Source organism: Mesocricetus auratus, unplaced genomic scaffold (assembly GCF_017639785.1).
Source record: "Mesocricetus auratus isolate SY011 unplaced genomic scaffold, BCM_Maur_2.0 Super-Scaffold_100041, whole genome shotgun sequence".
NCBI lineage: Eukaryota > Metazoa > Chordata > Mammalia > Rodentia > Cricetidae > Mesocricetus > Mesocricetus auratus.
This window is the reverse complement of record NW_024429218.1, coordinates 7,498,556-7,514,369: the sequence shown is the minus strand read 5'-3', so window position 1 is coordinate 7,514,369 and position 15,814 is coordinate 7,498,556. Positions and strand designations below refer to the sequence as shown.

Sequence of the window (15,814 nt, the reverse complement as noted above, 5' to 3'; positions counted from 1 at the left end):
CAAGCCTCCCAAGGGCTAGGTACCACCATGCCCAGTTTCTATTTAAAGTTTTTGCTCAGAAGCACTCTCACAAATGGCACTTTGGGGGGATTTCATTGTGTTTTAGCAAAAGAACAGTGGTTCGGGCAGCAGCATGGCTGACGAGAGGGTGGACTACGTGGTGGTGGACCAGCAGAAAACTCTGGCCCTGAAGAGCACTCGGGAAGCCTGGACGGACGGGAGGCAGTCCACAGAGTCGGAAACTCCCACCAAGAGCGTAAAGTGAAGACACTCGGTTGCCACTGCCGAACAAGGGAACAAGCGAGAACCGAGGAAAGCATAAATGCCCCGTGCCGGTGACGACGCTTCTGCTCTCTCCTAGCGCCTCAAGCAAGCAGGGACAGAGGCGAGGACCCCTCAGACGCACTCAAGCAAATTGGATTGTAAATGGTGCTGTGTGGTATTGAATTTGTAATGTGTAAATACATGGGGAAATAGTGCTTTAGTTCACAGGGAAACATCTGTCCCTAGTTAACACACCTGTAGTATTACTATTGATGCACTTTTTCACTGAAAACGTTGGTTTGGGTCTTCCCGATGTACCTTAACAGAATTCCCTTGGGAGTTCTTTTTTTGTCTCCTCACACTACTTTATATAACAATACTAATGAAACGAGCTACTTTTAGTTCTGGAAATTCCAGCCGAAGCTACAGGCTAACACCGTTAAAATGGGACGCAGGCTCACAAATTCACTTTTCCCTTAAAGGTGGTAAGTGTTAGCTTTCACTAGAGGATGTAGTTGGACTTCTCCTTCGTTGTTTTCCAAAACACTGGGGCTAATGTATATACTGGTGTCAAGACCTAGTTCTTTGGCTCATGTGTACTTAGGTTTTAACAGTAGAGCTTTGTTATTTTTGTTGTTGTTGTTAAGTACAGTGTTTCTGGTTCACTGCATGAAGGTCCTGCTGGGCAGGGTCTTGCACCTTTGAGAGACTGACGCTAGTTACACTCTTCAGCCCGCTCGTCACCCACAGCATGGGTCGATGATCTGCTCTTACACTTGTTCTCATGCATTAGACATTATTTGCAAAAGGTAGATTATACGACTAATCAGGTACATACAGGGCACTGACGTGCTAATAACACTGATCAGGTTTAGACAAAGCGCTTCAGTTAGGTTTTTGTTAATCCTAATACTGGTTTAGAGTTACTGAAACAGTTGGCATTCACGGTCGGTTACAGCAGCATATTGTGATTTTGAATTAAGTGGACAGTAATTCAAGGTTGCTACTCTTAATGAAATTCTCTCTTTGACACCGTAGTGCCCTTTCTATAATTTTTTTACTTAATATTCTTCTTGGCCTTATATTTAAATCCCTATGCAATTAATGTTTTATATCTGCATTTTAAACCGTCGTGTTAAGTGATTCTTGTATGTAGCACCTGTTGCTTCTGTGAGTAAATGAATTGAGAATTTTGTATTGTGATTTGTATTCACTGCCCAATTCTCCAACCATTGAAGCCGTGCTGTGCTGTGAAATCCTGCCGTGGTGAACACCACCCAGCCAGATCTCTGAATCCAGCAGAGGGATGGTGCCCGCATCTGTCACCTGTATATGACACCGTCTGGCGTGGATGTTCAGACCATGAATTAGTGTCACCGTAATTGCACTTGTCTGTCTTGGCTTTGCCGTATGACTCGGAAAGCAGCTAGCGTTGTCCACCGTCTGCCCAAGTTACATACAATCTCTATGCATTGATCTGAGACTCGCTAATGGCTTGGGGAGGGGACACAGAGCAGGATGTCCGTGGCCGAGGCTTGTCTCCCTCCATTCAGACCTCTTAACTGTTGCCTGGGTACACAGTGTGCCCTGATTTCTGGCCCAGTGGCCGCAGTACTGTGCCTAATCCATGTGCAATGCTTGTTTTCCGTGTCCACAAGCTAAGTGTTCATAACTAGACGAACTGTAGACTAGTGGCATTGGATGCTTTTAAATGTTAGCTTCTTTTTAAACAAAAACTAAAACCCAGAACTGAACTTTGAGGTGGATTTTTAAATAAATAAAAAAAAAACAGATTGTTCGAGTTTGGTGTGTGTTGTTTTATAATTTTTCTGAGAACAAATAACAAGTGTGAAGAAAATACATACGAGGTCTGGAGAGATGGCTCAGCAGTTAAAAGCTGCTCTTGAAGTCTGGGTTCAGTTTGAGCACTACATGACAGCCCAGAGCTGTCTGTCATTCTGGTTCCAGGGAATCCGACGCCCTCTTCTGACCACGAGACACCGCACGCGTGTGCAGACATGCATGTAGAGAAAGCAGCCATACACATTTAAAAGTCCATTTAAAAATTTTTGTTGTTAAGTATATATTCTCGGGGCTGGAGAGATGGCTCAGTGCCAGAGGTCCCGGGTTCAATTCCTAGCACCCACATGGCAGCTCACAACTGTCTGTAACTCCAAGATCTGACACCGTCATACAGACAAAACACCAGTGCACATATAATAAAAATAAATTTAAAAAAAAAGTACTTCTTCTCCGCCGGGCGTTGGTGGTGCACGCCTTTAATCCCAGCACTCGGGAGGCAGAGGCAGGCAGATCTTTGTGAGTTCGATACCAGCCTGGTCTATAAGAGCTAGTTCCAGGACAGCCTCCAAAGCCACAGAGAAACCCTGTCTCGAAAAACCAAAAAAAAAAAAAAAAAAAGTACTTCTTCTCTTTGAATGTGTGTGTTCACGGCAGGTAGAGGGCATGAGAGAGGGCTCGGGTTGGAGCACTTGTGAGTCTTGCAGAGGGCCAGGGCGTGATGGATTCGGGTTCCTGGGTGGGAATCCACAGCCATCCGTCCGTAGCTCCAGTTCTAGAGGACCCCTCCCTCTTCTCACTTCTTTTGACCCCAGGCATACAGAACAATGCAGGAAAAGAAGGGAAGCACAGGACTCATTCTGCTCCTAGGTATCTGAATAGAATTAAACACATTGCTAGTAACGCAGAGAGGCTCACACCTTGAGTGAGTTTTTGCGTGTTCTGTACCAAAGCCTCCAAATGAAAGCCACGCTCATTGAGATGCCCAAAGCACTCAAACCCTAAGACACAGGTGGAAAAGTTAGGAGAGGGCGTTGTGTGGACCATGAACGTAGTTTTAGATTTCAAACGCAATGATGTATGCTAAGCCCAGAAGTAAAATCCTTACTTTAAAGCCGCACAGTAGGAACCTGCTAGAGTGCTTGCCTAGTCCGTGTACTCCGTTGGATTCAGTCTCCAGCTCTGCGTAAATGGGGCCACTGGGCATGGTGGCACAATCGTAATCTCAGCACTCACGAGGTGGAGGCAGGAACATCACAAGTTCAAAGCCAGCCTGAGCTGCATTAAGGCCTTGTCTCAAAACCATTTTTCCTGGGCCTGGAGAAATGGCTCAGCAGTTAAGAACACTAGTTATTTTCCCAGAGGATCAGGGTTCAATTCCCAGCACCTTCACGTCAGCCTCTTTGACCTGACGGCACTGCACACACGCAGTACACAGACTTTATGCAGGCGAAACACCCTTATGTATAAAAGCAGTTTAACTCTTCCTGTCGGTCAGTTTCAAAGCAGTTATGACTATTTTTGTTTCCTCTCTCCATGGCTTTTCAGAAAGTACTGCTTTTAGATCTACAGCTCTCTGGTTACACTGAATTACTTAAGAATCAAGGCGTTGGTGGCGCACGCCTTTAATCCCAGCACTCGGGAGGCAGAGGCAGGTGGATCTCTGTGAGTTCGAGGCCAGCCTGGTCTACAGAGCGAGTTCCAGGACAGCCTCCAAAGCCACAGAGAAACCCTGTCTCGAAGAAAAAAAAAACCCACAAATTTCCTATGAATCTTCAGAGTTAGCTGAAATTAGGTCGATTCAAAGATAAGTGGTAAACCCCAGAGAGGCTAGGAAACAGGGAGGACCCTAAGAGAGACAAACATGGTCCCCCGGAGAAGGGGAAAGGGACAAGATCGCCTGAGCTAATTGGGAGCACAGGAAGGAGGTAGGGGAGAAGAACATGAGGGATCAGGAAGGTTGAGTCGGGGAAGAATAGAGAAGGAGAACAAGGAAAGAGATAGCTGAATAGAGGGAGCCATTATAGGTTTAAAGAGAAATCTGGCACTCTGGACATGTCCAGGGACCCACAAGAATGACCCCAAATAAGAATATAAGCAATGGCTACCTTAAATGCCCATCCCTTATAAGATCGATGACTACCTTAAATGCCATCATAGAGCTTTCATCCAGTAGCTGATGGAAGCAGAACTGAACTGAACTCCTGGAATCCAGTTGTAGAGAGGGAGGAGTGGTGAGCAAAGGGGTCAAGACCATGCTGGGGAAACCCACAGAAACAGCTGACCTGAGCAAGTAGGAGCACAGGAACCCCTTTCTGACAGCTGGAGAACCAGCATAGGATCAAACCAGGTCCCCCGAATGTGGGTGTCCTTTGGGAGGCCTGGGTCTCTGGCAGTGGAACCAGCATTTATCTCTAGTGCATGAATGGGCTTTGGGAGCCCATTCCCTATGGCTGGATACTCTCGGTGTAGAGACATGGGGGAGGGCCTAGACCCTGCCCCAAATGATGTGACAGACTTTGATGACCCCCCATGGAAGGCCTCACCCTCCCTAGAGAGTGGATGGGGGGCTGGTGGGGGTACGGGAGGATGGGAGGGACAGAGAACTGGGATTGGTATGTAAAATAAGATTGTTTTTAATTTAAATAAAAAATAAAAAAACAAAGTGGTAATAAGAGAATTATTGTTCTCTTATATTTGATGTTGTAAGCTGTAAGATCCTACAAAGGTTTGGATGTCAAAGCACAATTCTGCTTTCAAAAACTGAAATTCTTAATCCCAGCACTTGGGAGGCAGAGGCAGGCGGATCTCTGTGAGTTCGAGGCCAGCCTGGTCTACAAGAGCTAGTTCCAGGACACCCTCCAAAAGCCTCGGAGAAACCCTGCCTCGAAAAATAAAAAAAAAAACAAACAAACAAAAAACAAAAAAAAACTGAAATTCAAGCAGAAATGAAGCTGTTAACCCACAGAAGTCATCATTGACTAAGCTGCAAAAAAATATTTTTCATCTGCATTGTATTTGTTTCTACTGTATTTTAAAGAATTCTATAAAGTTATCATGAGAGTGTCTCTATGTATATACATACATGTATATGCATATATACACAATACGTATATCTTCATAAATATGTATACGTGTGTAGCACTGTGTTCAACTATGGAGTAATTTGTATAGAAATAGTGCTATAATTGTACATTAAAGTCATAATTTTTTCTGAATTATTTATGTATGTTGAGGTGTTTTTGTTTTTCAGCACAGGGCTTCTCTGTATAACCTTGGCTGACCTAGAACTAGCTCTGTAGACCAGGCTGGTCTCGAACTCCCAGAGATCTGCCTGCCTCTGCCTCCCAAGTGCTAGAATTAAAGGTGTGTGCCACCACTGCCCAGCTCAATTATTTTGTGGTTTTGCTTGTTTGCTGTTTGTCTGAGACAGGGTCTTTCTATGTAGCCTCAACTGTCCTAGAATTTGCTATGCAGACAAGGTTCACCTCAAACGCTCAGGGATCCATCTGCCTCTACCTCCCTAGTGCTGGGATTAACGGTGTGCACCATTGCGGCCAGCTATCCATGGTGTTTAAACTGAATGCTAGTGTTTGCGTTTCGTTTTTGTTTTGTTTTGGGGAATTCTTGAAACAGGATACACTGTGTCCCTCAAGCTAGTCTCCAACACATGTTCCTATTGCCCTGAATACTGGGATGTCTAATGGGTACCGTGGCCCCAAGCTTTCCCCTTTTATTTAGTATTTACTTATTTTTAGTATTTTTATATTTTGCAGAAATACTAACTACTCCATGCATGCATGCATACTGTGTTATAAACAGTGAATGTGACTCTGTTTATCTAATCCATTCTGATCAAACACGTTGCTATTTGAATAACTGTGGAATCTTTGGCACTGTAGAAACATTGACTTGGCTGTTCCTTTTCTGTTTCTTTTTTCTTTCTTCTTCTTCTTCTTTTTTTTTTTTTTCAAGACAGGGTTTCTCTGTGTAGCTTTGAAGTCTGTCCTGGAACTCACTCTGTAGACCAGGTTAGTCTCGAACTCTCAGAGATTACCCCCGCCTCGGCTTCCCAAGCGCCATAGTGCTGGGATTAAAAAGACGTCACCACCACAGGCCAGCAGCCCCTCCCTGTTTCTTAGAACAGTGGTTCTCAACTTGTGGGCCATGGCCCCTTTGGGGGTCAAACTATCCTTCCACAAGGGTCATATAAGAGTATTGGAAAACATAGATGTTTACATTATAACTCATAACAGTAGCAAAATTACAGTTATGAAATAGCAACAGGGTGGGCAGTGGTGGCATGCACCATTAATCCCAGCACTTGGGGAGGCAGAGGCAGGCAGATCTCTGGGAGTTTGAGGCCAGCCTGGTCTACACAGTGGGTTCCAGGACAGCCAACCAACAAAACAAAACTAAGCTGTGAACTAGCTGCAATGTCCACGGTGTAGATGGACACTGTAGACACCATGACTTGACAAGATGGAAGCCTGTCGTCATCTGACTACAACCCTTATTTATGGTCTTTCTACACTTGCTTATGCATTACTACAGCTTCAAATATATAACTCATCGGAAGCGTTAATCTAATTAATCTCAATCAATAAAAGCCAGAGTCAGATGCCAGGGTAAAGACCTGGGCAGTCAGAGAACCAAGAGCAGATGACAGTTGCTTCCCGCATGTCTCCTTCCTCCATCCAAAAGGCTGAGGTCCTGTCTCCCCCACACCTTGTCACTTCCTGTCTCCACCTCCTGAGTGCTGGGAGTAAGGGTGCGAGCCACCACCTCCGTCTTCTATGGTTAACTAGTGGCTGACTCTACCCTCTGGTCTCCGGGCAAGCTTTGTCAGAATACAAACAAAAATATCACACAACGTGCATGTTCTCCAGATTTTCCTTAGGTTCAATATCATCTGTTAGAGATGAACTGCTTAGTCAAGGGTTGACATACGCTCTTCACTAGAAAAGGACATGTTTGTGAGCTCTGGTGACTTAAACTGTTGGCTGATAGGCTTCCAGAATTACAATCTCTAGATCACAATATTAATTGTTTCCCTCAGTATCTCAATCTCTGTGTCTCTGGTTCTCACACGCGCGCACACACACACACACATGCACACTCACACCTGTGTTTGCAACTGTCACTCATGATTCACTTTAAACATTCTAAGTTAATAATTCTAAATTTCTGGGAAGAGGTTCCCCCATATTGAGAACTTGTGGAGTCCTCGGCACACACTACATCATGAAGCTGAGAACCCTTACATGGGTGACAAGCAGTACTTTCAAAATTTATTGGAAATGTATTACTTGGTTCAACATTGTTTTTTTGATTTTCATTTCTCTCCTAGAATTATTCTTGATGAATTTCTGAAACTGTTCACTGACAGTGAAATGTATTTCCACTTCTGCCGGCCATAACTTTTATCTTCCGGGGATCACTGAATTGATTTCTCCAGTGAGCTAAAACAGGATTCTAAGGGTATAGGTGAAAGCTGTGCGTTGGTGGTCCATGCCTTTAATCCCAGCACTCGGGAGGCAGAGGCAGGTGGATCTCTGTGAGTTCGAGGCCAGTCTGGTCTACAAGAGTGAATTCCAGGACAGCCTCCAAAGCCACAGAGAAACCCTGTCTAGAAAAACCAAAAACAAAACAAATAAAAAAGAATGTAGGTGACTGGCTTGTTACTGAGTAGGGCACAGCTTCCTGCTGAGTATGGAATTCTGTTGTCAAATTTTTAGTTATGTATGTGTGTTTTTGTTTTAATTTTTTGGTTTTTCGAGACAGGGTTTCTCTGTGGCTTTGGAGGCTGTCCTGGAACTCACTCTGTAGACCAGGCTGGCCTCGAACTCACAGAGATCCGGCTGCCTCTGCCTCCCGAGTGCTGGGATTAAAGGCGCGTGCCACCAACGCCCAGCTGTATGTGTGTTTTTAATTAATGTGTGTTGTACATATGCACTGAACTCATGTTGTTTCCTTCCTACCGTCTTGTAGGATCCAGGGATCAAACTCCGAGTCCTCAGGCCTCTTTGCCATCCAAAGTTTCCATAACTTTCCAAAACAACGTTACAACTGGACACCAGTGTTCAGACCCATGGGCCTGTGGGGACTTTTCACATTTGTGCCACAGCAAAGCTGCCCCTAAATGCAGTCACATCCTGAGACTCTGGTGGCTTGCTCTTCAGTGTGAAGGGCGTTGGGGTGGCTGTGGTGGTTTGAATGGGTATGGCCCCCTAGAGTTGGTGTGAAAGCTTGACCCCATAGGGAGTGGCACTATTAGGAGGTGTGGCCTTGCGGGAGTAGGCGTGGCCTTGGAAGAAGACTGCCTCTGTGGATGCTGGCTTTGAGGTCTTCTAAGCTCAAGTCTGGCCAGTATGACACACAGTCTCCTTCTGCCTCCTACAGATCAAAATGTAGACTCCCAGCTCCTTCTCCTGCACTGTGTTTTCCTGCACACTCCCATGTCCTGTCACCATGACGATGGACTAAACCTCTGAACTATAAGCAGGTCCCAATTAAACGTTTTCCTTTATAAGAGTTGCTGTGGGCCAGGTGGTGGTGGCGCACGCCTTTAATCCCAGCACTCGGGAGGCAGAGGGAGGCGGATCTCTGTGAGTTCGAGGCCAGCCTGGTCTATAAGAGCTAGTTCTAGGACAGCCTCCAAGTGTTTCTTCACAGCAACAGAAACCCTAAGACAATGGCTGTCTCTGTGGTTGAATGCACCTTAGAATAAGAGGCATCTCTGCTGTAAAGATCTCATTCCTGGCACACTTGGGGCAGTAGTGGGAACCAGGAGTTAAGTCACCGCTGACTGCATAGGCAGATCAGTTAACAACAGCCTTTAATGATAGTAATCAAGTCACTCTGGGAAGAAACCGTTGTCACCGTTTTAAGGAAGGGGTTGATGAGACGAGCTGCCATTGGAACCCAGCCGGAGAAGGGTACCGGCAAGCATTTTGATCTAAGGCGGGATGGTATAACTACTTCCACTCAGGTCTGCAAGGGTCTCAATTTTTGAGGGACTCCAAACCAGGGCACCTTTCTAGTGAGTTGCCATTGGCTAAAATCTACTTGTGTCCAGAATACTCCAGGAGATACAAAGGTCAGCCTTCTAAAGAGAGCTCAGCATCAAGGTCCTCTCTAGGGAAACAGCATAGGCCAGGCAGGGAAAACAAAAACCTCAGCAGTCATCATATTTACTGTTATGACAAACCTATATAATTAACAAACACTTATTAACCATCATCGAAGAAACAAGGAGTCTTTTTTTTTTTTTTAGGTTTTTACGAGACAGGGTTTCTCTGTATTGTTTTGGAGACTATCGATCCAGCCCGCCCTCGAACTCACAGAGATCCACCTGCCTCTGCCTCCCGAGTGCTGGGATTAAAGGTGTGTGCCACCACTGCCCGGCGAAACAAGGAGTTTTAATGTTTTCTTGCTTAACTGCCGATCCAGGCTTTTTCCGAAGTGCTTTCTTGTAGACTTCAGAAGCCGCAGAGATAAATAGATTTTATTAAAGGCACATGCCTAACCGCTTGAGTTTGGTCCCCAGGAAACAAATCCCCCAAGTTGTCCTCTGACCTGCACAGGTGTGGTGCGGCACATGCGCAATAAACACACACACCAAATGGAAAAAGATGAGACAGATCACGTTTCTAGCTCTCCTTGCAGCAAGCAGAAGGTACTGACATGCCCTCCCAGATGAACGGATAATAAAAATGCAGTATACACACACGATGGAATTTTTATGCAGCTGTGAGGAAAAGGTGAAATTCACAGGAAAATAAATCTGGAAAGTGTTAACAGAAGGGTCCAAACCTCGGATGTATGTATTCATGTGTGTGTGTGTGTATGCATGTATATATGTGGATGTGTATAACATGAATTAATAAATGACACAGAGACTGATATTGGGGTTCAAACTTTAAGCTGAATATCAGAAAAGCAAAGCAGCTGGCCACTAGCTCCTTACCTTACCTCAAGCTGAATGGGCTGATCCTGTCTCCACCAGCTCTCACCAAGCCTCAGACTGAAACCTCTCCTCATCCTGGCTAGAGAATGAATGCCCCCATCATGTCGGGATTAAAGGTGTGAGCTATAATTCTCTTTTAAACTGGTTCACCCTTGTGTAGATCTGGGTGGCCTTGGACTCACAGAGATCCATCTACCTCTTAATTGAAAATCCAAGGATTCAAGTTGTGTGCCACCACCCCCTAGCTTCTGCCTGCTGGGATTAAAGGTGTGTATTACCACTGCCTGATCTCTATGGCTTGAAGCTGACTTTGCTTTCTGAATTCTCAGTCCAGCTGTAATAAGTCATAAATAATATATCACTGCAGGTGTGAGCGTGGGCGTAGGCTATGAGGTACTGACTATAAAGGAGATCACAGAGGAGGAAAGTATTAAGAAAGGACACACGTGACGCAAAGACCAGAAGGAGAAAGGGAGTTAGAGCAGGGAGAGAGAGAGAGGAGAACCAACAAAAATATCTTTGAAAATTTCATAATAAAATATAATACTGCATGCTAATAATAATTAAAAAAAACCCTCTGCCAACTCAAAACATAGCAATGTAAGATGAAACAGAAAAAAGTTAATAACATGAAGTGGCAGGCTTTGTGAAAACATTTTAATGATTTCTTTATATTGTATTCTCCACAGTCCTTTCAAAAAATTCATATGTAAGTCCAAAGAAATTCACAAAATATTATTCCCTATAAATATGTTTTCTACATGATGTCTTGAATGAATTTTATAGTCACAACATGTTCAAAATGTGAACACATTTTCTTCTTCCTGTATCCACGTTATGTATCCTTCCAAGGTATTCTATGTTATCATGGACAGTTTCACATGTGTTAAGGAGACTTCAGTTGGGTCTACGGGAGGACTTGCTCTTCTCTTGGGATAACATTGCTGAAGCTCTGCCTCTGGGACTTTGTTATTTGGTTGACCATGCCCTCTTGTGGATGAAACTGAATTTTCAGGCCTTCTGACAGTTGGAATACATTCATATTACTATTCTGTATTAGAGTTACAGTTGTAAAAGGTTTTCTGTTGTGGGGTGGTGGTGGCACACACCTTTAATCCCAGCACTCAGGAGGCAGAGGCAGGAAGATCGGAGTTTGAGATCATCCTGAGGTCCAGGACAGGCTACACAGAGAAACTCTGTCTCAAAAAACATAAAGTTTCTCTTTTAACTTTTTTTTTTTTTTTTTTTTTTTTTGGTTTTCTGAGACAGGGTTTCTCTGTGGCTTTGGAAGCTGTCCTGGAACTCGCTCTGTAGATCAGACTGGCCTCGAACTCAGAGATCTGCCTGTCTCTGCCTCCGGAGTGCTGGGATTAAAGGCGTGCGCCACCAACGCCCGGCTAGGATTTCTGTGTATTGTTTTGGAGCCTGTCCTGGAACTCTCGGTAGACCAGGCTGGTCTCAAACTCACAGAGATCCACCTGCCTCTGCCTTCCGAGTGCTGGGGCTAAAGGCGTGCGCCACCAACGTCCAGCTAGATGTACATGTTTAAAAGGCAGTTTGATGCTCTGTTGACTGGGTTAAACAGCAGTGTTAATCTCTGCTCCCCTTCTGGGACCTATGCCCTCCATCAAGGGTTGTCAACCAGGCTTATAGTACCGTGCGTAGGTTCCCTTCCGTGGAATATGCCTCAGATCCTGTCAGAGGGGCGTTGGTCACCCCGCCTACACTCATGCTGTAATTGCTTGGGTGGGAACATCTTTGTGAGAGGATTGGTTTTGTGATTCCTGGGTTTCGGGTAGCTAAGACCACCTGATGCCTTCCTGCCACACCCACCATCCTGCATGGAGCCAGCATACAGGATGCACAGAGTCAATTCTAGTTTGATGTCGTCTCTGTGTGGTGCAGCAAAGTCTTACCTACTGGGCACCCAAGAGGACTGACAATGGTTTGCCCTCTGGGGCCTCCCTGACCAACTCCTACAGAGCTGTTCAGTTCCTGGGAGTGGGGGCCTTGCTGAGCCTGGGGCACAGCGCCCCCTAGCTGGGAAGGCAGGGCAGCGGCTCCCATTTCCCTTTCATGGTTTTTATTTGTTACAGGATGGTAGGTTTCCATGGGGCATTCATACTTCCTTTGTTTTTGGCACCCCACCCTATCTCTGCACCCTCCTCCTTGCTCAAGCCAGTATTCTCCTCTATGTCACCTGTGGTCTAACCTCCTCCCTTAAAGCACCTCCCACCTCTGCATCCCCTTCCTAATTCCTGACTTCCGCAGGCACTCGGGGTGATCTGTTGTAATGCAGGCAAACCTGGCCCCACCCCTCACCCACCCGTGTGTGTGCCCTGGCTCTCAAAAAAAAAAAAAAAGCCCCCAGCACTCGGGAGGCAGAGGCAGGCGAATCTCTGTGAGTTCGAGACCAGCCTGGTCTACAGAGTTCCAGGACAGCCTCCAAAGCCACAGAGAAACCCTGTCTCGAACCTCCCCCCCAAAAAAAGCCTACCCACTTCCGTTCTCCCCCCCTCCTGCTGTTCCTCTGGAGGGCAGACAGGACTTTTCCTGTCTCCCCCTTCTCTTCTGCCCTGTGTCTCTTTACCTCCTTTCTCTTTCCTTCCCCCTCCCCCTCCCCTTTCTAGCAAAACTTCTCACTTAAGCTCTATCTGCCTGGTGTGTTTGACCCTCACTCACCATGGAACCGGCCAGGTCCCCCGGGAGCCATATTCTGCAGATGGGAGAGCATGAGACCTTTGCCCTTGTGAGCCCTGGTTACTTTGCTCACTGTAATTTTTATCTGGTTTCATCCATTACAAATGTTCTTGGGACCTAGAGAGATAGGGTCTCTAAATGAAGACTAGGTGGCCGCCAACACAAACGGATCCACCTGCCTCTGCCTTCTGAGTGCTGGGACTTGAAGCCAGAGGTATTTAATGAGACATCGCCCGCTCCCTCCCCAAAAGTCCCCTCCTCCTCCTCCTCCTCCTCCTCCTCCCAAAATCCGTGCTAAGACCTTCTTCCCTTGCTGTAAGTTTCTCTGGGAACTTTTGCTCACACCTGCATCCCCGTTCGGGTCACTCTCTGCCCGAGTGACCAGTGCCTCTCCCTTTTGTCCTTCAGCTAGCCCTCAGGGTGACACAGAGCACCCTGTCCTCAAACCGTTCCTGGAGCTCCCAGGAGCCCCACCCAGCTTTCCCTCTCAGTCCTGGGGGATCTAGCCGTTTTGCCAAGTGACCAGTTACCATAATTTTGTTTTTTTATTTAAATTTTTTTTTAAATCGTGTATTGTTTTGGTTTTCAAGACAGGGTTTCTTTGGCTGTCCTGGAACTCACTCTGCAGACCAGGCTGACCTTGAACTCAGATATCTGCCTGCCTCTGCCTCCCCAGTGCTGGGCTTAAAGGTGTGTGCCACCACTCATTCTTTAGTAATATTTTTCATTTGCTGTCTGACATATATACAACATATATTGATCATGTCTCCTCTCAAAGGGTTTCAGGTTCCCCTCTACCAGGTGCTCCTCCCACCTTTCCTGTGGCCTAGGGTACGGGGATGGGTTTGTTTTCTTGACAGTTAAAGAAAGAAAAGGCAGGGGGAAAAGTGTCACTAGAAACATAGAGGAGTCCCGAGGGAGCCAGCGGAGCATCCCAGGGAACTCAGGCCTCCTGGTGGAGTTCTTAGTTTCATTAACAAAAGAACAGGGAGGGCCTCAAATGGAGGCTCAAGGACAAGGCATTCATTTGGAAAGCAAATCTTGAGGCTGCCTGAAGCGTGGAGGTCAGCCACTGCGGGGCAGCCACAGGGCAGGGAGGGGTTTTCGATAGAGAAGGGGTCCAGACTGTTACAACCTAGTAGTTTAAAAGCATAATGGAGCTGGGCAGTGGTGGCGCACGCCTTTAATCCCAGCACTCGGGAGGCAGAGGCAGGCGGATCTCTGTGAGTTCCAGGCCAGGCTGGACCGACAGCCTCCAAAACAATACAGAGAAACCCAGTCTCGTAAAAAACCAAAAAAAAAAAAAAAGAAAGGAAAAGAAAAAAAGAAATGTTTTTGGAGATAAGATCTCACTTAGTCCAGACCTGGCCTCGTAGCTAACGACGACCTTGAACTGTGGACCTCCCGTCTCCACTTCCCTAAGAGTTGGGATTTAGGGAATGCATCACCACACCCGGATCACGCCAGGCTGGGGCTCAAGCCCAGGTCTTCATGCATGCTCTGCAAGCATCCCGCCAACCGACCTACAACTGCAGCTCTGAGGCACGCAGTGAGAGTTTCCAGAGCGTTTTGATTAGAGCCATCATTCTTATCACGCGTGTTATCCATCCCAAGACACTTGAAATCCAACACGTTTTAGTTAACTCTTGAGGACGTCGGTGGCCACTGAGTCACGAAGTGGGAAGCGGGTGGGCGACGCGGGAGAGGACACGCGGCCTCGGAGCCTCCAAGGCCAGCTGCAGAAGCAGCGCCGGCGGGAGTTTCTGAGACGGGGCCTCTCTGCAACCACCACCGCTTGGCTGCCCCGGAAGTCGCTCTGCAGACCAGGCTGGGCTCGAACTCACGGAGATCCCCCGCCTGCCTCTGCCCTCCCCCGCGCACTACACACCTGACAAACGTCTCGTAAGCAGGCAAAAGTGCACATTGTTTTGTTTTTCTTCTTCGATGCTCCCGGGAGAAACGCGCCATTCACGCTCTTACGCACAGGGAGGCGCGATTCCCGGCTTAACTCGCGGCGGTGATTTTGCTTTTTCTTTGTTTCTCGGGCGTCCGACGTCACTCGAGGGAAACTCCAACGTCACGCCGTGAGCGACGGTGGCGGCCAGTCCCCGGGCAGTCGCGCCGTGCCCGGGACTGGCCTCGGTGGCGCGGAGCCGTTACTGGGCAACCCAGCTCGCGTCACGCCGCCGAGACGCGGTGACGCAAACCTACGCCGACGCGCTTCCGCGAGGCCCCGCCCACTCCCCTCGCTGGAGGCCTGCAGGAGGCGCGGGGGGCGGGGCGGAGGAAACAAGGAGGAGCCGACGCATGCGCCCTCGCGACCCGGCCTCTGAGGGGAGGGGGGGGACGTAGCGATCTCGCGAGGGTTGGGAGCGGGTGGCGTAGGTGGCTGTCCCGGTGGTTGGAGGAGATAATCTACCGGGGAAGAGGAGACGGCGCCGGCCGGGAGACCTCGCGGTAGCTCCGGCTTTCCTTTCCCCTTCCCTCGGCCCTCCGCCTCCCCGGAGTCAGCCCGCCCTCCCTGACCCCCCGTGACCCCGCTGGCCCCGCCCACCCTCGTCGACGTGATTCCCGCCGCGAAGTAAACGCCGCCGGTGGAGCGGGGCCGAGTCCCGCGGAAGAGGACGTCGGGGCGGGCGAGCGCCGCGGCCGGGGCCGGCTCGGGTCGGTGGCGGAGCCGCTTGCGCGTGAGAGCTTCCGGGCGGGGTTCGCTCCTCGGGCGCCGGAGCCGCGCAGGCCCAGGCCGCTTTCGCGCCGCGCCGCACCGCGCCTGCCCGTGGCCGCGGCGGGTGACGCAGCCGGAACATGTCGTCGGCGGCCGAGCCTCCGCCGCCCCCGCCTCCCGAGAGCGCGCCTTCCAAGGCCGCGGCGGCGGGCGCCGGCGGGAGCAGCGGGAGCAGCGGGAGCGGCAACAAAGGCGGCCCCGAGGGCGTCGCGGCGCCGGCGGCTCCGTCGTGTGAGGCGGGCGCGGGCCCCGCGGACGCCGAGATGGAGGTGAGTGCGGCCGGCGCGCGGGGACGGCGGGGACGGAGGCGGATGCTCGCCTGGCGCTGCGTCTGGCTCATCACCTCTGCCTTTTCC

At 48.5% G+C, this 15,814-nt stretch overlaps 2 protein-coding genes across 9 annotated transcripts in view; both read left to right on the top strand.

Moving 5' to 3' along the window:
* The window catches only part of Gab1 (GRB2 associated binding protein 1), a 110,402-nt gene extending 108,583 nt beyond the window's left edge, over positions 1–1,819 (top strand). For 7 of the 8 annotated variants that reach the window (XM_040734787.1, XM_040734791.1, XM_040734790.1 and 4 more), the window contains one exon: positions 107–1,819. In XM_040734787.1, coding sequence (XP_040590721.1) covers positions 107–265 — 159 coding nt within the window. In that variant the 3' untranslated portion in view covers positions 266–1,819. 8 annotated transcript variants of the gene reach the window in all.
* A 13,309-nt stretch (positions 1,820–15,128) lies between these two features.
* Smarca5 (SWI/SNF related, matrix associated, actin dependent regulator of chromatin, subfamily a, member 5) overlaps positions 15,129–15,814 on the top strand; it is a 34,357-nt gene continuing 33,671 nt past the window's right edge. The window contains exon 1 of the mRNA XM_040734818.1: positions 15,129–15,727. Within this exon, the coding sequence (XP_040590752.1) occupies positions 15,539–15,727 (189 nt within the window). The 5' untranslated portion in view covers positions 15,129–15,538. The remainder of the gene's footprint in view (positions 15,728–15,814) is intronic.